Here is a 25,103-nt window from a genome sequence, read left to right as displayed (position 1 = left end):
AATTTATTACCACCCTAATAATTTTTCACCACCAAACACCCCTTAATGGGAGCGATTCTGCTGGCTTAAGGTTCAAGCTAGCAGAATTAAAAAAAAAACTTTTTGTTGATGGCATATTTTTTCACCAATTTTTCACTAATTTATTACCACCCTAATAATTTTTCACCACCAAACCACCCTTAATGGGAGCGATTCTGCTGGCTTAAGGTTTAAGCTAGCAGAATTCAAAAAAAAAACTTTTTGTTGATGGCATATTTTTTCACCCATTTTTCACTAATTTATTACCACCCTAATATTTTTTCACCATCAAACCACCCTCAATGGGAACGATTCTGCTGGCTTAAGGTTCAAGTTAGCAGAATTCAGAAAAAAAACTTTTTGTTGGTGGCATATTTTTTCACTAATTTTTCACTAATTTATTACCACCCTAATAATTTTTCACCACCAAACCACCCTTAATGGGAGCGATTCTGCTGGCTTAAGGTTTAAGCTAGCAGAATTAAAAAAAAAAACTTTTTGTTGATGGCATATTTTTTCACCCATTTTTCACTAATTTATTACCACCCTAATATTTTTTCACCATCAAACCACCCTTAAGGGAAGCGATTCTGCTGGCTTACGATTCAAGCTAGCAGAATTAAAACAAATATTTATGATCTACCACAGTGTTCTGCTAGGTTTTTACGAATTTATTACAACTTTAGTAATTTTTCACCCCTTACTACCCCTTTAACAAAAATTAAATAAATTTGTTTTTTCAAAAATACTTGAATACATTTACACGGTGTGTGTGTGCGAGTGTGTGTGTGTGTGTGTGTGTGTGTGTGTGTGTGAAAAACACTTCTGTTGTAATAATTGGTATATTTAATTAAAAATTACTACTTACCTATTACTTATTAATTACTTACTAAAAGTACTACAAATTTCACTGGACTGATAAGTCCGAAAACGTTTTGAACTTTTTAAAATTTAATTAAATATACCAATCACAACAGTGTTTTACTTCAATGTTCGAGTTTTTTAACTATATGATATACAGCCAACTCACGGGAATGATCCCTTTTTAAGTTGTAAAATTTTGTTAAAAAATAGGTAGTTTACAAAACAACAATATTGCAATGTTTAGCATATAAAAAAGTTGGTGAAGTTGGTGTTTGTGTAAATTCTAGCATTTAAAGATGTAAACTACTTTCCTTATTTGAATTTCTAGTATTTATGGGAATTATCTTCCACACTGACACATACGGATTTCAAGATTGGAGGGTTATTGGAAAACAGATCCACTATTCAGCTTAAAATCTTTTTTGCAGAACATCGGAAGAGATTTTTTTCTTATAATTTTAAGGTGCTTAATCTTCATCCATAATCCAATGGGACCGAATGTTATTCCTGAAGATCGGTTTTATAGAATAAGAACAGTTATAGACTTTTTAATAATAAAATGACTTCTCTGCGTTATCCAGTAACAGAATTATTGACTTATCACAAGGGGTAGTTTAGGTGTGAAAAATTACTAGGGTGGTAATAAATTAGTAAAAACTTAGCAGAATACTGAGGTATTTCAAAAATACGTTTTTTTCTTATTTTGCTGGTTCAAATATTCAAAGTAGTGGACAGTAAATTTGAAAAAAAATTTCTCCTTAAATTTTAATCTAACACAATTATTGACTTTTCACAAGGGGTAGTTAAGGGGTGAAAAATTACTAGAATGGTAATAAATTCGTAAAAACCTAGCAAAACACTGTGGTATATTAAAAATATGTTTTTTAATTCCGCTGGCTTGAACCGCAAGCCAGCAGAACCGCAAGCCAGCAGAATGGCTCCCCTTAAGGGTGGTTTAATGGTGAAACAATATTAGGGTGGTAATAAATTAGTGAAAAATGGGTGAAAAATATGCCATCAACAAAAAATTTTTTTTTTTGAATTCTGCCATCTTGAACCTTAAGCCAGAAGAACCGCTCCCATTAAGGGTGGTTTGGTGGTGAAAAATTATTAGGGTGGTAATAAATTAGTGAAAAATTGGTAAAAAAATATGCCATTAACAAAAAGATTTTTTATTTTATTATTCTGCTAGCTTGAACCTTAAGCCAGCAGAATCGCTCCCATTAAGGGTGGTTTGGAGGTGAAAAATTATTGGGGTGGTAATAAATTAGTGAAAAATGGGTGAAAAAATATGCTATCAACAAAAAGTTTCTTTTTTGAATTCTGCTAGCTTGAATCTTAAGCCAGCAGAATCGCTCCCCTTAAGGTTGGTTTGGTGGTGAAAAATTATTAGGGTGGTAATAAATTAGTGAAAAATTGGTAAAAAAATATGCCATTAACAAAAAGATTTTTTATTTTATTATTCTGCTAGCTTGAACCTTAAGCCAGCAGAATCGCTCCCATTAAGGGTGGTTTGGTGGTGAAAAATTATTGGGGTGGTAATAAATTAGTGAAAAATGGGTGAAAAAATATGCCATCAACAAAAAGTTTCTTTTTTGAATTCTGCTAGCTTGAATCTTAAGCCAGCAGAATCGCTCCCCTTAAGGTTGGTTTGGTGGTGAAAAATTATTAGGGTGGTAATAAATTAGTGAAAAATGGGTGAAAAAATATTACGTAGGTTAAATTGGATTCCGCTCATGTGTCCCCGCTAGCTTAAGGGTCCTTACACTCACGGCACAGACATACTGATAAGTCCGGCTTCGACTCAACGCTGCAACTCCTCGGCGCTCTTCAGGTGTCGCTTCTACTCCACGTCCGTACTGTTCAGCGGCTGACGCTGAACTACTATTCACATTCACATTCAAGTACAATCTAATGATCTAAAACTGTGCATATGCCTAATGGTGTGGTATGCAAATGCCCCTACTTTGGCTGCAATTATTAAGTTCTCGGAGCTGACACTTGCGGATTTAAAAAAAATAATGTAATTTATTGCTAGTCACTGTATTAGCTGCCAATGTGGGTTTCTTCTTTCCCAAAAGAGCTTTAATATTATTTCGTCCACTGTTAGAAATATCAACGTCACTTTTACATATTTTACAATAAATAATATGCGGCGATGAGACAGACTTGACTCTTATAAAAGGGTAATCATTTTGTAGTTCTGCATTAAAATGGCATTTTCGTCGAGGCAGAGAGATAATTCTATGTAAATTCTACAACGTTCTACAAACAAACACTAATAACAGTACAGTAATGCAATACGTAACACTTCAACGGTCCAACACGATGACGATGAATGACAAAACCATACTATTCGATTCGATATTCGGCAACAGTCGAAGCCGAAGGTCATGATCTGAATTTCTGAATGCTTGTTCAGATGCAACGTTGCACAGTGGTCTAAAATTTAAGTTAAAAGTGCCAAAGAGAATTAACTGATGACAGAGTCTAAGATTGTTTAAAAATAGTAAAAGTTAAAAATATTCCTTCTTTTAGAAAAAATAAGTACATTCGCGTGTCCTTAGAAAGGGTTTAAAGTACCTATATTAGGACAATATTTAAAAATAAGTACTGTATTACTTAAATAAGTACATAATATGGTCACTGTATTTTATAATATACCATTTTGATAGACGATAGTCAGACGTCAGACGATATGAAAACTGGTTTTTACTTCTGTTAATGAAATTATTATGAAAAAAATTGATGGTTATCTATGAATTTCATCACACTCGTTACTCGTTTTTTTTTTTCGACATGTTTGAGTCGTCAGACGCGCTGAATGACTCGTGTTTTTCTTATAGTTTTCAAGCTATTTAATTAAAAATAATAACAGTACCTATCTATAAATTGTCGTAAAATCGACATGTTTCGGGAAAGTCAGACTCGGCCTATTGCAGCGATACACAAAGTTTGGAGAAAGTATATATTATAAACTTTTTCGCTGACGGGCATTTTAACTATTAATGTATACTGATGATATGGCATTTCAGTACGAAATACTGAGATGACATTAGAGCAAACACTGGAATAGTGGAGAGAGTTTTTGATGAAAGGGCACCTAAAACTTTAAATTGTCATTTGGAAATGCATTCATCAGTTAAGGATGTAGATTATAAGAACATCCTGAATATTCAAAACTCATCACATTTTTAAAACTTGTTTTGAAATATAGGCATTTAATTTGTGTTTGTGAAACGTTAAAATAGTTATTTACTTAGCATTTATGGTTCATTATATCATATAAAGAAAAAGTATTGAATATTGAAAGGAGGTCGAATATTCCAGCTGTCACTTGTATTCAAATTAGACGGTACTTATTATATATTTGAGCACTGATTACTTAATGTGTATGAAACGCGATAAAAAACACTAATATGGAGTAGCTTCTGTTTATAAGTATTAAGTAAGTTATTCAATGTTTACTAAAGAGGATCTGCTTTTTGTTTGGTTGGTAACAGATAAGGAGAAATAATAAAAATCTAGTAATGAATTTTAAATTTTGATTGTGTCGGTGGGTTTATCATCTTGCTTCTGGACAATGTGGTGGTATGATATATATTTATAATATAAAGTGTTAAATAAACTAATTATGTCAGTACCTATTGTACAAGGTGAGCTATATTTTGCTTTTATCTACAGAAACATCACTTAATACACTCAAAAAAACACTTCACACTTGAATTAAAATAATACTTATGTAGTGGATGCAGTGGTTCTGTTCAATAACTTACATCGAATGGCATTTGCTGGAAAGTTTATTAGTTTTAGTGATTCCAAAGAGACTTTTTTAATTGAACACTTGACAAAATATTATATTCTTCACCATTCATGACTCAACAAGGTTATAGGCCATTTCACATTAGTGGAGATTAATAGTTATAATTTAATATAAAAGGTACAGGGTAATATTTTATAATAATATTTTTTAATATAAAAAAAAGCGAGCGGCTCAACTATTTACAGGTCATTTCTCTAAATAAAAAAACCTGAATAGACCAACAGTGGTAGTGCTTAACGATTACTCCACATTTTGAGGAGATATTGGGTTCTTGTCAAAATAGTTTGTAGAGGATTGAAAACAAAGAAATTTCTTCCTTAAATTGCTTTAATATATCAGTTTTCATTTTAATTACTACACTTTTATATATGTTATATATTTCCTTGGTCAGGTGGACTCGCATTTCGCTTCCCTGGCGAAATGCTCAAGTGGCAATGCATTCGAATCCTGGCCCTGTGTACAGAAAAATAGAAAGGTTAACATAGTATTTTAAAATTCTAAATGAATCTGCTGCTTAGATTAGAATACGCTGGACTAATATCATCATTCAATCTTCGCTTGTCCACTGCTGAACATAGATCTCCCTTATAATTTTCCATCTGTTTCGATCTTGTGCCTCTTGCATCAAATTCCTATGGTAACGTTTTAAAACGTCAGTCCAACTTGGTGGACGACCTCTGCTTCGACAGGCATTATCTCTTGGTCTCCATTCCAGTATCCGCTTTGTTCATCTGTTATCTGTCATTCGAGCGACGTGACCTACCCAGTTATACTTCAGTATTGCTGTTGTTTCTACTGCATCGGCCACTCCTGATCTTTATCGTAGCTGACGGTTTGGGTCATATTGTTTTTAAGTTCAGTTTTATTAATATATCATAAAAAAATATTAAGAAAAATTTAACTTGTTCAAACAAAGATTGTTTAAATAATTATACAGCTTTAAAATGAGACTATTTGTATTTAGAGGTACGCATTTGGGAAGTTTTTCTAAAAAAAGTCTGCCACATATGAAGTTATAAATGAATAAATAAATAAATTTATTTATAACAAATCTAAAGCATCTTTGGGATTTGTTAATGCATTATTTAGGGGGCTCTATTACAGTTGCATCGGAATAAAAAAAAAAGAAAATTGCTCCATTGGAAGCCGAGAAAATACATGCTTTACGTATACCTAGTCTTAAATTTAATTTTCTCAAACCTAGTTTTGGTCCTCTACTTTTCCTTATCTTTATAAATGACATTACTAACTTAAAAATCGATGGAAATTTTGTTTCTTTTTGCTGATGAGACCAGTATTACCTGGAGGAACTTTAATATTGCAACTCTTCGTGCGATTATAACTTCTGATCTACTTAAAATAAAAACCTGGTCCGACTCTAATTTACTCTGTTTTAACGTGGATAAGACAGTAGCATTATCCTATAAAGGAGCTCTTTAACCCTTACTTTTTAGTAACAGCCAGATCAGTATCGTTGATTCTGTAAAATTTCTTGGTATTTTTATATACAGCAACCTTAAATGTTCCCTTATATCGATTTGTTAAGTAAGAAACTAGCCTCAGCCTGCTATGCAATAAGATCTGTTTCGAAGAAAATCAATTTAGGATCATCCAAAATAACATACTTTTCTTTGTTCGTGTCCCATCTTCGATATGACCTTCCTTTTTGGGGTTCTAGTACAGCTGCCCAATCTGATGTTATTTTTAAATCACAAAAAAGAGCAATACTGTATCTTTTTGGCCTCAGTAGAATAACAGATTACAGGAGCTACTTCAAAACTTCACTCTCTATGTATTCTAGAAACTGTTTTCTTAATTCGTAAACACCTACATGTTTTTCCAGCAAGACCTAACCATGACTACTCCACCAAAAATTCAAGCTTTGATGTGTATTTACTAATCCCGTCCACTAGGTTAGTAAAGAAATCTATATTACAATCGGCAAAAAAATTATATAACCATCTCTCTTTGCAACTTAAATCTACAACTTCTTTCCTTAAGTTCCATAAATTGACAAAGGCCTATCTGAAAGACCATATTATTCAGTGGAAGAGTTTCTTAACGAATAACTAAGAAATTACAGTACAAGCAACAAAGTATTTTTTATATATATTTGGGTATCACATGTAGCAGCTTAAACTTATTCGTAAACTATTTTCCGTTCACAAATTGTTGAGAGCACGTAATGTGCCTCAAACTCATAAAACGGTCGTAAATCATAGGCGTTCCTGAGCTGTTTATTCATTAAATAATAATATAATATTTTAATACTGTTATATATAATATTAATAATATTTTAATACTAATTTTAGCAAAAAAACAATTAAAACTTTCACGGCTAATGTTGGTTATTATATTATATTAATAAAAACAAGAATTTAACCATTAACAATTTTGTAAATAAGAATACCTTATCTCTTTGGATATTTCAATACTAATCTTCGCGTTTAATCACTTTACTAGAAAACCTGGAATTCATACCCGAAGGTACTATTCGTTGCAAGATAATTAGGGTGGAATTCCCCAGATTTTTAATAATATAATGGGTATAAAGATGCCGGCTTTGGCCACGTGCCTCGTCTGTTCAGTTTATATTCGAAACTTAACTTGAAAGGGTGAAGTTATTACGAACGAAAACAATTTTTTTGTTTAGTATGTTTTTGATCGCCTGTAATTTACGGCTCGTCGGTGTTTCCGCGTCTACGGCAGTAATTAGCGTCTCAAATATTTCTTCTGCGAATTATATGCAGTGCATGAGTGATTTTTTATTCCATAAACCTACGAACATATACGTACCTTTCGCTCGTGCTCGTTTTGTTGGATTGTTTGTGATGGCTTCATCATCAACATCATCAAGTTTTACACCGGTACTGTTGCGCACAGTCAGTAAGTCTGTCTATTCACCAAGAGAAAAGACTATTGTCCTGAATGTTCACGATGCTCTGGTTTCTCAGAATCCCACAAACACTGTTCGCAACATAGTCGAAAGTTGTGCCAACATGACTGGCGTAGGAGAGTCCACTATATATAGGTTCCTATCAGAAAGAAAAAAACACGGTATAGCTAACCCAAACACAAACGAACACTTAAAGAGAGGGAAAAAGTCTATTGAAATTGATGAATTTGCCAAAAATGGTATTTGAAGAAAAATTCATGGATTTTTTTTCAAAAAAGAAATACCAAACCTAAACAAAATTTTACAAGAAGTTAGAGACGACCCGGATTTGCCTTATATCGGACGAACTAAATTGTGGCAAGTTTTAAAAGAATTAAATTTCCGGTGGGAGAAATCAGACCGAAAATCACTTTTGATTGACCGGGAGAAGATAATATGTCGGAGAAGAAATTATCTAAGATCCATACGAAAATTCCGGGCTGAAGGAAGGCCAATCTTCTACCAGGATGAAACGTGGGTAAACTCAGGTTATACTCTAAAAAAAATTTGGTCAGATAAAAATATATTAAGCTTCAGGCAAGCCTTTATGGAAGGTTGGTCTACTGGTATCTCCCCACCTTCTGGTAAAGGCAGTAGATTAATAATTTCTCACATTGGCAGTGAAAAAGGATTTGTTAAGCATGGTTTGTTGGAATTTCAGTCCAAAAGCACAAAAGACTATCACGAGGAGATGACAGCTGATGTTTTCGAAGAGTATTTTGAGCAGATCATTGAACACATACCACCAAATTCAATTATAGTATTAGTTAATGCACCTTATCATGCACAACTAGTAGAAAGACTTCCAACGACTGCGTGGAAGAAACAGGATATTCTTGACTGGCTGAGGAATAAGTATCTGTCTTACGAAGATGGAATGGTAAAAGCAGAACTTTTAAAAATTGCCCGGCAACACAAATCTAGTTCAAGAAATACGTAGTTGACAAAATGGCGGAAAGGCGAAACATCACAGTCCTTAGACTTCCACTCTACCACTGCGAAATAAATCCAATTGAACTCATTTGGGCACAAATGAAAAGTTATGTGGCTAGAAAAAATACGTCATATAAAATACAAGATGTACGTGAGTTGTTATACGGGTCTTTACAACATATTACAGAACAAAACTGGAAAGATGCGGTAAGACATGTAATATAGAGCGTTCCAAGTTAAGAAAATAACATTGCGGAGATAGGGCCATGTATTTCTTATGGACGATAGAAGCGCAGCGATGCCACGATGAACACAAGCACGATTCAGGGTTGTATAATTACTTGTATTTTCGTTTTCACAGACATGAATTAAATTAATGTTTTTTAACGTAATTGACCAAAAGTGCCCATTCGAAACAAGAGATGAAAAGTAGGGAAAATGATTTTAATTAAATAAATAGTATTTACAAAAGATAATTTTATTTTATTTTATTTTAATTATAGTAACGACAGTCTATTTGTTTTTCGGTAAGAATATCATATACCATGAATCATAGAAATCAGTAGAAAATATTGCTTAGTTAAATCATACACTTCGCCGGCTATTAAAGATTTAAAAGCAAATAAACGGACCGCTTGGAATGCATATATCTAATTACTAATTGCAACTTAAAATAATACGGTGTACGTATGTCAGCGATTTTATGTCGTTCTCTGAGACTACATAATGATAATAAGGCTTTGTGGTTCTTCAGTTGTTATTCTGACTTTACAGTTAAATGTTAATTGAAAATGGAAATTCGAAAAATATATCGATAATCTAGTAAACCGCATGCCTGAGAGTTTTGGCAACACTGATCTCCATAAGCCTAATGTTATTTTCTTAACGTGGAACGCTGTATAGAAGAAGAACAAAAAATGTGCGATCTTGATAACATAATTGATGTTACCGTAGAGACACAACCGCTAATTATTAACCCTCAAGACGACTCGGATTCCGAAGTTGATCCTATTTATTTTGAATTTGAATAGTTTTCTAATCGTAATTATATAAGGTAAGTAATAGTAGTTGTAATCGTAAGGCATTAAAGGGGAAAGGCGCAAAATGTCGCCTGTCCAAATGTTCAATGTGTTTTAAATGTATCCATTTTTTTTTCAAATCCTGAGAAAACTAAAAAGCATTTTTGAAAAATTTAAAGGCAGAATGAAATATTTATTAGAATAAATAAAAAGTTTCTTTTGCATGCAATATTTTCAATTAAAAATTATACTATATTTTCTCTTTTATTTTCACCCCTGTTACATAACATATTAAAATAAACATTGTAGAAGTTTTCAGGGACTTTCTGCCCTCAGTAATAATGTAATATTTCATTCTGCATTTAAATTTTTCAAAAATATTTATTAGTTTTCTCCGGATTCGAAAATAATGGATACATTTAAAACACATTGGAAATTTTGCCAGGCGACATTTGGCGCCTTTCCCCTTAATTAAATAAATGTATCTTTTACAAATGGCAAGAAACTTTTTATTTTTGAATAAAATAAAGAAGTTTTATTAAAAAATACAATTTACATAAGTACAATTTAAAAATTATATTTATTTAGTTCAAATAAATGTTTCAATCATATACTCTACGACACTGGTCGGTCATTTGTAAACATTCAAATTTGTAAACATTCAAAATACCTTCGTAACAGGATTATAAGGTATTGTATTCCTTCAGATACAAGGTGGGTTAGTCGAAAACATCTTAAACTGTCAGTTTCAGGTTGGTTTTTACTATTATATCGTATTACCTATGCTCTCTGTATTTCAGTTCTCTAATTAGGGTTAAACTTGTAGTGAGCTATCGACAAATTGTGAACCGATTATAGTTCGTAAGGTTTTTATTATGCAATTTGCAATGGATTGTATATTTTATTATGTTTTATTTTGTGATATTGACGATTTATGTAATTTTAGTAAATTTTAATTGTTACTGTTATTTTTTTTTTACTTTTTGTAAGGTTTATCCATAAAATTGTACAATTTTCAGTGACAATAAAGCATATTATTATTCTATTCTATGTTCTATTGTTTCAAAATGAATAGTTTTAAAGTTATAAGCAAGGAAAGTAGAAAAAAACGATATTTTTAGCAATTTTCAAATATTATAATTTTTTAATTAAAATTGCCGAGCTATTTGGAAGGGAGGGAAGGATCAATTAGTATTACTGAAGTTTTCACATTATCATACAACTTTTTTTGCAAACTTCAGAATGCCACCTCTCACTTCAACCTCAAAACAGATCCGTCCTGGTCTATAAATTAATTCGTGAAAATTTGCGGTTTTTTGTACACCGCGTTTTTTAAATGACTCCATATATGACAAATTGGCTCCCTATGTCTTTAATATAAGGTAGGTGTAGGCAATATGGCAATATACGGTAATATGGCCATCTAACAAATTCCCTACTATTTTTATGTTTAAACGATACCTAGAAATCTTTATACTAGCATAGTAATACAAATTTAGTGTCGAAATTGTTAAACAGATGGTCCCACATTCACTATACGTCAGCACACTACGTCATTGTTGTGAAAAGTCGCCATTGTAGAAGCTGGTTATTAATTCCATAATTTTTAAAAAAATCATTACTCGTTCTAATAGGTAAGTTTTTATTATATTAATTGTACTTACATGTTTCGTAGACCTTAATAATCGTGTACATGTTCTTATTTCAGTGTATAGTTTTTGATTTATTACATCTTCTCGTAAACAAATATCAAAATACAGTGTTGAGTAATATGGCCAGGTGAAAAGTAGGGTTATATGGCCATAGCCATATTTATCTTCCTGTGGCCATATTACTCTACAATAAATATTTCGCTTGCTGTATTGATATGATTTCTTTTGTTACAGAAATCAAAAATGCCTCAGTATCAGTGCAGGGGCCTACGAGGCAACTGGATCAAAGACAATTTGTCAGCAGCTTTAAGAGCGGTGGAAAATGGAACCGCAGTTATCACAGCTAGTCGTCCATATCACATCCCAAGGCGGACACTTCTACGATATTTAGAAGAGGAAAAGCAAATAAAGTCTTGTCTAGGGCGAAAAACTATACTTACAAATGCCCAAGAAGCTGAATTAGTTCAACGTATTATCCGTCTTTACAAATTGGATATCCACTTACTGTAAGGGTACTTTGTAAGTGTGTATATCGGTATACAGAACTTAATAAAATCCCAAATCCTTTTTAAGAAAGAAAAGGAATAGTTGGTCGTTATTGGCTACGTGGTTTTATGAAGCGAAATCCTCAAATCAGGCCTATGAAAGCACAAAACTTAAATCCGGCTAAGGCACAAAAGCTTACTAAATTTATTGTAAAAGATCATTTTACTAAGCTGGAAGGTATTTTAAGAGAAATGGACATAATCGATAAACCCAAACGGATATATAATGTAGACGAGAAAGGTTGCAGGTTAACACTTCACCATCAGCAGAAAGTTTTGGCACAAAAAGGCTCAAGAAGAGTACATGTTGTTGCAAACGAACATGGACAGTGTTACCATCGTTTCTTGTGGTAATTCTCTTAGTACAGGAATTCATCCAATGGTGCTTTTTAAGAGTAAACGTAGTAAGCCAGAATGGGTTGACTCATTACCTCCAGGTGCTGTTGTTCAAATGAATGCAAAAGGCAGCATGAATATTGAAACTTTTTCAGTTTGGCTTCAACACTTTGCAAAATTTAAGACTGCTGGTCCGTGCATTATCAAATTTGATTGTGCAAGATGTCACTTGGATCACACTATTGTAGAAACTGCCGAAAGATACGAAATCACTTTATACTGTTTACCTAGTAATACTACTGACGAGCTAAAACCAATGGACAAAGCTGTATTTAGAGCTTTTGAATATTACTGGGATGATGAAGTTATGAAATATTATTCTATCCATAGGGATCGTGTTATTACTAAATATTATTAAACAGAGATTTGGGGCAATTTTTTCGACTGTTTGAGACAAAACAATGACACCATCTAATATAAAATCGGGGTTTTCTTCAACAGGAATTTATCCATTCAACCCAGAAGCTATCCCAGAGATAGCGTTTGCTCCTAGTACTATCACGTAACAACATCAGGAAGATAAAGAGAATGTGACATTGTCAGAAACTAACGTTGGAAATAAAACAGACGATTGTATCCCGTCAACTTCAGACATGCGACAAAAAGATTACCGTTGTCATTCTACTTTGGGATTACAATCGAAAATAGCTCAAAAGAAGTATGTCTCGACACTGATAATATCAACTCTTGTTGTCTCTCCACTTCGGGTATTCAACCGAAAAATCGTCCGAAAAACCCTTTCTAGACACTGATAGTAGCAACTCTGACTCTTCCTTTAGTTTGCATGACTCTAGCAGCGATGAAGTTATTGATTCAGAAGACGATGAGTGATTCCTCAAACCCACAATACTTCATTCACGAGTATACTGGAAACTCCTGAAAATGCAACAATCAAGAACAATAACAAAAAGCCAAGAAAACTAGCTATCAATAGTCGAGCTTAAATTGTTACTAAAGATTTATTCGGTACAGTCTGCCCCAAACCCTTCTTTCAGTGCGTCACTAATTTTGACGTCATATAGGATTTTAAGAATGTCGAGAATTATTGCATGACGTTTTAGTTAAATCTGACAGTTGCAGGATCGTAATCGGCTAAATGTGAAAAGGTTATTTTTTTTGAAATATGGAATAAAAACTTTTAAAAATACCCCAATACTTGAGGAGCAAAGTGTTCAACCAATGCATCCTTCCTATCATGACATATGGATGTCAAACCTAGACCCTAACCAAGGCAAACATGAATATACTAGCCACAACAGAAAGAACAATGGAAAGAGCAATGTTAGGAATACGACTGTCAGATAAAAAGAGGAACGACTGGGTAAGATCCAAAACAAAAGTCGAGTACATAGCAACAAAAATTGCCAAACTTAAATGGAGCTTCGCGGGCCACACTGCTAGACAAAAAGACCAACGTTGGAATACTACAATACAACATTGGAGACCTTACGAAAGTAAACGACCAAGAAGAAGACCACAGATGAGATGGGTTGATGACATTAAAAGAATAGCCGGAACAAATTGGAAATATGTTGCTCAGGATAGGAACCGATGGAAGGAGTTGGGAGAGGCCTATGTCCAAACATGGACGACAGAAGGCTAAGAAGAAGAAGAAGAGAACGGAATGTTAAAATGTAATATGAACTATAATAAAATTGTCTTTATAATTTGCACTTTCTATTTATTTAAATGTTTTTATAATAACATAATTTGTTATAGAGTTACCTTCATTGTAGAGAAGTCAATAATTAGATCAAAAACTAATAAAACACATAATAATTCAGAATAAAATAACTAGTTTGCTTGGATGACAGAAACTAACTGAGCGCTAACTGTGGTGTCACTCCCTAAGCAGCAGCACTATACAGTGACGTATTCAACTAAAAATAAAACCAAAACCCACTGTGTCGGTATTGCCCCGTATGTCGGTATTCCCCCGGTCTACATTTATCTCTACATTTATCGATCGAATTATCGAACCCGGCGTGGTTAGCGCGCTGTGTTAGCGGGTACACATATGCGAGCAGAACTGTTCGCGAACCGTTTGTGAACGCTATATTCGTTAATTTGTACGACGGGACGAACCGCTTGCGAGTTGTTCGTTCGTTGCTCGTCAGGAACCACAGCCTGTCGGTTTTTGGGACGAACACAAAGAATGTTCGCAGAACTATAAATTGTGGCTATAAATTGTTTCTGCACCTTATAGTTTATTTTTATGAACGAGAGAGTAATTAGCATAATTTTAACTGGTAGCTCCGACCACTCCATGGGCGTGCTCAAGATTAATTGAAAAATTACTTTGAATAATTGTAAAAAATAAATGAATTATTTCAGTGTTATAAAGTGTTATGTGTATGTAAACAAAAGTGACCTCTTTTATCACACACTATATTAGAACTGACTGGCCTACATTAAAAAGGGTTTTAAAAAATTCACATTTTTTTTAATTTTTAAAAATTACAAAAGAGAAAAAGAGTTTTTAAAACCGTCTAAGGTATGTTAAATAGATGAATAAAAATATTAATATAAAACTTACAGCTACTTGTTACAAATCCAAATCAGATTCAGAAGATGAACTTTCAGAACCAAGATTTATAATAACTGTCTCGATCATTTTATCAGTAATATTGTCCAACTTCCACATTTTTTCCTCTTCTTCAATAGTGTGATTTACTGCCTTTTCCCAGTTTTCAGGTTTTACATTATTTACGGCCTCCAAAAACAACTGTTTAACATCATGAATTTTAAAAGTGGTATTTTTTCTTGAAACTTCACTCTTTATCTGTGCCCATACCAGTTCAATCGGGTTTAATTCACAATAATATGGTGGGGATCTAAGTACTGTCATTCCACGATTTTTGGCAATTTCATCAATTTCATATTTTTTAAATTTTTCTTTATGAAGGGCATACAACGAATAAAGTTCCTTTCTTATAGATCCGGGATGGTACGTAATATTTTTTGAACTCAGCCAATTCTGCAAGTCTTTTTTTAACCACTTGGTTGTGGGCAGTCCTTCTATAAGTCTGGAGTGATAACTTGCATTATCCATTACTATTACACAGTTCTTAGGAAGAAGATCTATCATTTGTTCGAACCATTCTTGAAAGACATCAGCGTTCATGTCTTCATGGTAGTCACCGGTACGAGTTGATTCAAAAGTTAATAAACCACCTTCAACAAAACCGTCTGAACTGCCAATGTGTACTATTATCAGCCTGCGTCCCTTTCCTGATGGTGGGTTTAAACCAGTAGATAAGTTATTTACAAAAGCGTGCCTTTGACTTGTAACAGTTTCATCCTGGCAAAATTTATTTGGTGTATGACCCTCGTTGATCCATGTTTCAAGATAAAATATTTTTCTTTTTTGGTTTCTCATTTCCTTTATGGTTCTTAGAAAATGTCTTCTCCATATGACAATATCGCTTCTTTCTAATAAAATAGACTTTCTGGGATTCTTTTTCCAGCGGAAGCCTATTTCTTTTAAAAGTTTCCATAACGTACTTCGGCTCATTTCTGGGTAATCCTTATCATCTCGAACTGAGACAAGAACTTTATCCAATGTTGGAAATTCTTGTCTAAAGAAGAATTCATGCACTTTCCGTCGAAGTCCTTCTTTAAAATGATATTCTATTTGAAATTTTGGTTTCTCTGGAGCATTACGTGGCATTTGAAAACTACCACATTTCTCTTCTTTAATAACTCTGTAAATCGTAGATTTCCCAACACCAAGTGTACTGCTAACTAACTCAACGGTCTCATCAACACTTTCACATAAACGTTTGTCTGTAAATGATTTAAAACAATTAAATATTAATGTTTTTTCATTAACTGTTAGAGGACCAATTTTTCGGCGTTTACACGGCACTTCCAAATTTTCCATAACACTAGTATACACAATAAACTGCACCTTGCAACTGAAGTACCTACTTTTAGTGAACTGTTAAGAATTTTGAATACGCCACTTGGACCTTCCTATATACAAAATGGAAAAACCCACTATCACATTTTCTGTGGAATAAGTTTAGAAGGTAATTATCTAGTCAATTACTGTCGTAGATTCCTGGAATTAAAGAATTAAATGTTTGATTGTTGAAACCCTTACTTCGTGGAATGCACTCATTTCAGATAAAATAAAACGTTTTATTTTATCTAAAGAATTAAACTTTATTTTGCAAATAGGCAAAGAATTAAACTTTATTTTGCAAATAGATAAAATAAAACGTTTTATTTTATCTAAAGAATTAAACTTTATTTTGCAAATAGGTAGGTAACTTTTATTGGTTATATATAACCAATAAAATAAACATCTTACATTTCTTGCAAATTCATTAGTACCTGTTAACCTCCATCACTCCGACACTGGCAACCTTATTTAGGGATTAGTAACCCTCACAACTATTGTATTCTATTCTGCTCCAACCTTTATACCTGGTGGTCATACTCAATTTAAAATTGTTTTCCTATATACTTCTGTAAACTTGTTGACAAATATCTGTTTTTCATTGAGTCACCCGTATCAACAGTTTAGGGATTTGCATACATAATTTATTGTTTTATTACTCTCTCATACATAAAAATACACTATAGCTGTTTCTGGACATTTTGGTTTAAAACGTTAGAAATTGGGTTATTCTGGTGAGCCTTTTTAAAAACATTCCTATTTACTATTTAGAATTTCTTTAATTTGTGTTATGAAGAGTACTTGAAATAAACATTATTTACTTTGTATGTATTTGTTTAATTATTATTGGCAGGGTAGCCATTCTTAATTTTCACTTTATTGGCAATATTTAATCGTAATTATTGGGTTGAATGTCGATATTGGTTAATTATTATTGGCAAAAATACAAAGATTTCAGGTTATTTACTTTGTATTTATTGGTTTAATTTTCATTGGCGTACGTAATTTCATTTTATTGGCAGTATTTAATGTATTTATTGGGTTAAATACTGGTATTGGTTAGTTATTGGCAAATGTACAAATATTTTAAGTTATTTAATTTGTATTTATTGGTTTAGTTATCATTGGCGTACGTAATTTTAATTTTATTGGCAGTATTTAATACTCGTATATTTATTGGGTTAAACACTGGTATTGGTTAGTTATTGGCAAATGTACAAAGATTTCAAGTTATTTACGTTGTATTTATTGGTTTAATTATCATTGGCGTACGTAATTTTCATCTTTTTGAAAATATACATAGATTTCAAGCCATTTACTTTGTATTTATTGGGTTAATTATTATTAACAGTATTAGCATTCGTAATTTTCATCTTGTTGGCATTATTTAAGTTATTTAATTGTAACTGTTGGGTTAAATATTGGCATTGGCATAAATTATTGGTACTATATAAATATTTCTATTTAATAATCATGGCGGAAGGTCGTGAAAAAGAGTTAAATAGATAACGTGGTACGATTAAGGGTCAATTAACAACCTTTGAGACTTTTTTAAATAAATGTAGACTGGATAATAATCTTTTAATTGAATTGGAAATTCGGTTAGATCGAGCAGTAGGATTATTAGATAAATTAAGTTTAAAATGAGATAGATCATATGGTCTCAGATGAGCAATTTATAAGAAATGCTTCTGATAAAAGAGACAAGTTCGAAAATTCTTTTTATAGAGTGATTTCATTAGCAAAAAATATGTTACAAGAAAATCAAAGTCATTTGGTAGACATGGGAGGATCTCAGGTTGCCTCTAGTTGTAGTAATCATAGCAAACATGGGGGATTTGCGGTTCAACCAAAAACCAAGGCTGCCGGCTATCCCTATCCCCACTTATAATGGGAATATAGATATGTGGATCGAGTTTAAAGAAACGTATGAGTCATTGGTACACAATAATGATGCAATCTCAAGTATTGAAAAGTTTCATTTTTTAAAACGAGCATTACAGGGGGATCCTGAAAAAAATGGTAAAGATGCGTAAAATGATCACGGAAAATATGACGTTGTTTGGCAACTGTTATGTGATCTTTATGATGATAAACCTTTGTTAGTTGGATTTCATATAGATTCATTATTAGTATTTCGGTCATTATCAAAAGAATCTGCGACAGATTTACGGGATATGTTAGATACAATAATTGAAATTTTTTTTACATTAGAAAAACTTAATGTTGAGTCAAATTCATGGGATCCGTTCTTGGTACATTTAATGTCAAAAAAGTTACATCAATTTCCATTCAGTAAATGGGAAGAAATTATACCTAAAAAAGAGTTAGTAACTCTAGATCAATTTAAAGATATTTTAAGAAATAGAATAGATAGCTTAAAAAATATTGAGAGGATGAGAAAAGAAAAGAACACAGTTGATAGTGAACTGAGTTTATTAATCTAATTTATTAACTTTATTTATTATAAAATGTTCTAACAATCAGTTTATTAAAGTCTTTATTAAATTTATATATATATATATATATATATATATATATATATATATATATATATATATATATATATATATATATATATTCTTACACTTATCACTAAAAACTAGAATACAACTACTTTAATTTATATTATTTATTTACAATACTAATTTATTTCCTTATTTCCGCCTTACAATTTAAACTCGATACGATTATATTTTTAGACTAACTTTAAAATGAAAATATCCTCTATTCTTATAAAATATCCGTTATTCTGGAATCCCCTCGGCGACCTGTTTTGACCTTTCTTGAAAAGAAGGGAGCGTCAGACAGGTTTCTAGCGGGTCGGAGAAAATACTAGAAAACACAAGTTAGAATAACAAAATGTTTACAGGCCAAACATGAGTCATATTTATTGTAACAATAGTAAAAGGAAAAATTTTCAACCCAATTGGAAAAATAAATCAAATAAAACATTAGTGGCAGTAGAAACAACTTCTTCTTGTTTCTACTGTAAAGAAAAACATTTTATTTATAACTGTTCTAGTTTTTTGAAATTAAACACTTATGGTAGATATAAAAAAGCACAAAAATTGGGCTTATGTTTAAATTGTTTGCAAAAAATTAATCATGTTAGTAAAAATTTTCAATCTGGAAGCTGCAGGAAATGTGGGCGGAAACATAACGCACTGTTGTATTACGCTAGTGGAGGGACAGATAATGATGTCGCTGGAGTAGGTTATCAGGAAGATATTGGTCAGCTTTCTGCTATACAGGTCTGCGAAGAAGGTGCCACTGCCTCTGTTAATAATGACAATCAATCATCAGCTGGACCATCAAATGGTGTGTCACTTAGTGTTAATTTTGTCCGGTTGGAAAATGGAGCTGCGGTTTCTGTAGAGGTAATTGGGGTGGGCTTTAGGAAAAACGTATCCTTTTTAATATTTACACAAATTACTGGAGTAATCCCCAATCAGAATATACCTACAATAAGGTTGAATATTCCGAAACATCTTAGATTGGCAGATCCAGGATTTCATAAAGCTGGAAAGATTGATATTCTCTTATAATATGAATATATTTTATGAATTATTGTGTGTTGGACAAATCTTCCATTGGTTTAGAAGACAAAGTTGGGCTAGTTGGTCAATGGAAAATGAGTTTTATTGGAAACACATCTAATATTACTAGTTGTAATCTTAGTGTATTAGACATCAGTCAACAATTGGAGAAGTTTTGGCAAATAGAAGAGGTACCAGATGGACAAGAGGTGCTTTCAAAGGAAGATATAGAATGTGAGAAAATCTTTCAACAAACGACAAAGAGGGCTCCTGATGGAAAATTTGTAGTTGATATTCCACTGAAGAAATCAGTAACAGCACTGGGTCAATCTAGACAATCAGCATTAAATAGATTTTATAAATTGGAGCAAAAATTTCAAAAGAATGAAAAGTTACAAGAATTGTATATCAAGTTCATGCACGACTATATTGACATAAGTCATATGGCATTATCAGATGGTTCGTTGGATACAATGAATACTATTTCATATTACTTTCCATATTATGGGGTGATTAATGAGAATAGTGAGACTACAAGGCTAAGAGTGGTATTTAATGGTTCAGCCACTACAGATACAGGTGTATCTTTTAATGATTTGCAATATTCTTCTTCTTCCTATGCCGTCTCCATTAACGGAGGTTGGCGACAGGTGAGCGGAGGTCTTTTGCACTGTGGAATAATTCGTCTCAGTCATGTTTGTCCAGTCTCGAATATTTCGTAGCCATGACTTCCTCTTTCTACCTATTCCTTTCTACCTTTTTGCCATCGACTCTACCCTGCATGATGACCTGCAGAAGACTATATTTATTATTCCTCGGTATGTGTCCAAGGTATGCAGTCTTGCGTAGTTTTATTGTTCTCAACAATTTTTTGTCTCGACCCATCCTTTTCAGCACTTCCTCATTGGTGACCCTGGCAGTCCATGGAATTCTCAACATTCTCCGGTATATCCAAAGTTCAAAGGCTTCAAGCTCAAACAGACCTGAAGCTTCTCAAACTATTTTACGTAGATGACCTACTTACTGGTGCTGAATCAGCAGAGGAAGCAATAAGCTTGTGCTAGGAAGTGGATCAAGTTTTAAAATGTGGAGGTATGGAGTTGAGAAAATGGGTAACAAACAGTAAAGAGGTGCAGCTCGCATTGGCAAAATCAGAAGATGGTTCTGGTTCTGTTCAAATTGGAGAAAAAGACAAAAACAAGACACTGGGGTTGATGTGGGTATTTAAAGAACACACATTGATGTTTGCAATAGATTTTTCAGCTAAAGACAATAGGCATACGAAAATATCCTTCCTCCCATCATTTAAGGAGAATTTTGGTTAACTCTCCTCTTACATACGAGGAATTTAGTACTCTTCTTGCACAGGTTGAAGCGGTTCTAAACTCCCGTCCTTTGGTCCCTCTTTCCTCTAGTCCTGACGATCTTGAGGTATTATCACCTTCCCATTTCCTTATTGGACGCAAACTCACTGCAGCTCCTGATTCAAGTCTTAAGGAGATACCAGTGAATCATCTGTCTCGTTGGCAACATGTACAGAGTAGATGGTCGAGTGAGTACCTTGCTGAATTGCACCAAAGGCACAAATGGATGAAGTATTCCAGTAATCTTCAAATTGGACAGTTGGTTATCATTAAGGAAGACAATCTGCCACCATCCCAGTGGCAATTAGGAAGAGTGAAGGAACTGTTCTGTGGTCCAGACGGAAATTTGCGAGTTGTCTTGGTCAAAGCTCAACTGGGAGAATACAAACGTTCTATTTCAAAACTGTGTCCCTTCCCAGGACAATCATTTTCATTAAGTGTTCATTCTTTACATATATAAACATTGGTTATGTTAGAATTTTATATTTTTCAGTTTTTACATGTTTAAGCTTTATGTTGAAATTGGTATTTCAATGTGGGGTTATGTTTAGGACTTTTCATTTTATCATAAAGGGATTTTTAGGTCAGTCTGGCAACATTGTGTAGTTGCCAACTGTACGACTATTGGACTCGTCCAATTGGCATAATGGACTTGCCCGAGTGGGCAATGGACATTGGACAACGAGAGATTTAAGAATGGCGGAACTGACATAACTTTGTAAATTTGTTAGTTTAATAAAAGTTGGAAATATCAGTTGGTGGTATTAATTTTGGCGAATAAAAAATCCGTAAAGATAATTTGGAAGTTCTTAGCGGGATCATACGTTATTCCAAAATTTTAAGTAATTTGTAACTGAAAAACGATGCCAAAATTACTAAATTCTCGATAATGTAGAAGTAAGACTAGAACATAAAGTTCCAGACTTTTTATAATGTTAGTAACCCTATTAAGTTCCTTTAATAGCAATGTTTTAAACATTTCCATCACATTGCGGTTAATTTATTGCAACAATGCGTCATAGAATAATTAAAAAATAGCGTTTAAACTAGCCACAAAAAACTAATTTATAAATACATATCGTGGGTATACTGCAAAAACTGACCAAGTCAATTTTTATCGATTTTTCGTTTATCAATCCAAGTCACTCGAAAGACGTAACCGAATACCTGGAAAAGTGCCCAAGTCAAAATATAAAGGCACGATGCCGCAACACACATAACATCCAAATGTCTATGTCTCGGTATGCGTATCAATAGACTGGAAGAAATGATCATGTTGACTTGGTCACTTTTGCATGAAATGTGATTCACATTTCATATCAACATTGAACTGCGACAATTGGCTATTACGACTTGGTCACTTTTTGATGTTTTAGTTTTACCTACACGTTGTATGTTTATCAGTTGAATTATCACGTGTTGGAAAAGGAAATATTAAGTTTATCTTTCATTATGACGTCCAGGGGAAAGTTTTTATAGTAAATGTGTTTAGATGAAGGCGAAGCTAGTACTTCACATGAAAATAACGCAGGTGAGTGTTGTAATTTTGTAATATTTATTGAAAATAATTTTGAGGTTATGATGAGGATAACAAATTATAAAAGTATCTATTACTTAGCTCTTAGCAGATAAACGTTTTCCTTAAAAAATAATATTTATCGCCCCACTTCCTAACCATCAATAGTAAATGCCGCTGATACAAAGTTAATATTCTATGTAGATTTTTGTTGTTGATCATTTTGCTGTTTTAAAATATAAAACATAATAATGAGATCAAATTAGGGTGACTAATAATAAGTAACGGTTTCAGAACTATGGTCTTCTAAATCAACATCACAACACATTCCTATTTTGTCAGCTGGAACCAGCACTACGGAAGGTAAATATACATTTTAAAACTGATCTTGTTATCCTAAACTAATATTTTAATTAGGTTCATTCAATACTACTCTAATGCAAGGATGTTCAACTACCACGTCTGATAATGAAAAAGAGAATACCAAACATTGTGAAGAACATAATAGCTCTATTGAGGTGAGTAATATACCTGTGTCACCTACGTTTGAGAAAATGGTCGTTGATAGTGGTTCAGATTTTTCTACCGGCAGTAGTGATAACTATATTCAGAGTGATGATGATGGTTTATCAAATGTTGAATCAACTGATAGTGATGTACCCTTATCAAAACAAGAATGTCGTTGGAGAAGAGCTAACCCTTCCCGATGGAAAAGAAATATTAAAAAGAAAAATAGAATGTCAAGTTTTCCTTACAAATCAAAAGGAACAGTCATTGCAGCAAAAAAACCAAAATTGATTAATTGCAACTCTTGTAAATTCAAATGCTCTCTTAGTTTTAATGATGATTTCAGAAACCAGTTATGCTCGGAATTTTGGAGATTAGACTATAATCGTCAAAAAGATTATATTCTCTGTTGTGTTGCGAGCAAAGAACCTACTTGTAGAAGAGTTCGTTCTGGAACAGGTGCTCTCAAAACTGCAAGTAGGTACTATCATTTCCTAAACCAGGGTAAAAAAATTCGAGTTTGCAAGAATTTCTTTCTACACACTTTGTGTATAAGCCACGGGCCAGTGGATAAGGCATTTTCTGGAGCAAATGATATAGGAATATTTGCAGCTAACGACAAACGTGGCAAAAAGGAACCGGCTAATAAAACCAAACCTGATATTATAGCGTCGATCAAAGCGCATGTACAAAGTTTTCCAACCATGGCATCTCACTACTGTAGATCATCAACTAAACGAGAATATTTAGATTCTAATTTATCTATCGCAAAAATGTACGAACTATATGTGGAAGATTGCAAGAAAACGGGAAAGGAATACGCATCTCAAATAACTTACCGTCGCATTTTTGGTACCAACTTTAATTTGTCCTTTTTTAAGCCTAAAAAGGATCAGTGCCTAACATGCACGAACTACTTGAAGACAAAAGCTGCAGATTTAGAAGAAAAATATCAGAATCACATTAAAAGACGAGACGAAGCAAATTTAGCAAAAAAATCAGACAAAGAGCGCACAATGACTGATAATAGTTTTTTAAGTGTCACGTTTGATTTACAAAGCGTTCTGCAAATACCTTCTTCAGATGTCTCACCAATGTATTACAGTAGAAAGCTGTGCGCGTACAATCTCACAATTTACGAAGCAGCTAGTCAAAAAGCCCACTGCTACGCATGGACTGAAATTAATGGTCAAAGGGGCAGTTCAGAAATAGGTACATGCCTGCTTAAGTTTATAAAATCTTTGCCACAAAATATTATCGAAATAAGTTTGTTCTCTGATACCTGTAGCGGTCAAAACAGAAATCAGTTTATTGCAGCATTATTTCTATTTATCGTACAAAACAGCAATTTAAATATTGTACAGCATAATTTTTTGGAATCTGGGCATTCTTATATGGAAGTAGATTCCATGCACAGCGCCATAGAAAATGCTAAAAAGAATGTTCCAGTATACACTATGCACGATTGGTTAAACATTTTTAGACTGGCACGCTCCAAAAGAGGCCGAAACAAAAGAAGTGATCCATATAACGTACAGGAATTAAGGTATAATGATTTTCTTGACATAAAGACCCTAGCTGCTAATACTCTTAAAAATAGAACCATTGATGAAAACGGAAATCGTGTTAATTGGCTAAAAATTAAATGTATGCGATATGAAGCAGATAAACCGCAATATATACTATTTAAGTACAACTATAGTGATCCAGAATTTCTTATGTTCAATGTAGTTGGACGTACTAAACGAGTTATAAATCCTATAAAAGAAATTCAACTATTATACTCTAAAGAAATTCCTATTTCTAAACTTAAAAAGCAGGATCTTCTAAAATTATGTAAGACAGGAACAATTCCCTCTGAATTCCATGCTTGGTATCAGTCAATACCATCAGAGAGTGGAAAAAAAGATGTTGCTCCAAAGCCATCAGTATTGTCCGATTCGGATTTGGATTAGTTCTACTTGTCCGATTCGGAGTCGGATTAATTCTAGTATAGAAACTTTTACATTTTTGTTATCATTTTCCAATTTAAAAAATAAAAACTTCAGCCTTACACTGTAAATAAATAAAATTAGACATAGGTATTTT

General features: G+C 33.0%; 1 protein-coding gene and 1 long non-coding RNA gene across 7 annotated transcripts in view; both read left to right on the top strand.

Annotated features, from left to right (window-relative positions):
- Nucleotides 1–25,103, top strand: part of LOC140451024 (mitochondrial uncoupling protein 4-like) — a 360,669-nt gene that overhangs the window by 76,111 nt on the left and 259,455 nt on the right. For 3 of the 6 annotated variants that reach the window (XM_072544753.1, XM_072544734.1, XM_072544760.1), the window contains exon 1: nucleotides 4,398–4,538. The exons of 2 other annotated variants lie outside the window; for them this stretch is intronic. In XM_072544753.1, coding sequence (XP_072400854.1) covers nucleotides 4,517–4,538 — 22 coding nt within the window. In that variant the 5' untranslated portion in view covers nucleotides 4,398–4,516. Of the gene's footprint in view, nucleotides 1–4,397; nucleotides 4,539–25,103 lie in introns of those variants that run through there. One more of the 6 variants, XM_072544740.1, reaches the window with a different exon arrangement.
- LOC140439515 (uncharacterized) lies at nucleotides 22,474–23,102 on the top strand. The gene is made up of 3 exons (XR_011950642.1): nucleotides 22,474–22,523; nucleotides 22,803–22,871; nucleotides 22,926–23,102. It is a non-coding gene; the product is annotated as an uncharacterized lncRNA (long non-coding RNA).

This window comes from Diabrotica undecimpunctata, chromosome 1 (assembly GCF_040954645.1).
Source record: "Diabrotica undecimpunctata isolate CICGRU chromosome 1, icDiaUnde3, whole genome shotgun sequence".
NCBI lineage: Eukaryota > Metazoa > Arthropoda > Insecta > Coleoptera > Chrysomelidae > Diabrotica > Diabrotica undecimpunctata.
The sequence above is the reverse complement of the archived record's forward strand: the minus strand, read 5'-3'. Positions and strand labels throughout refer to the sequence as shown.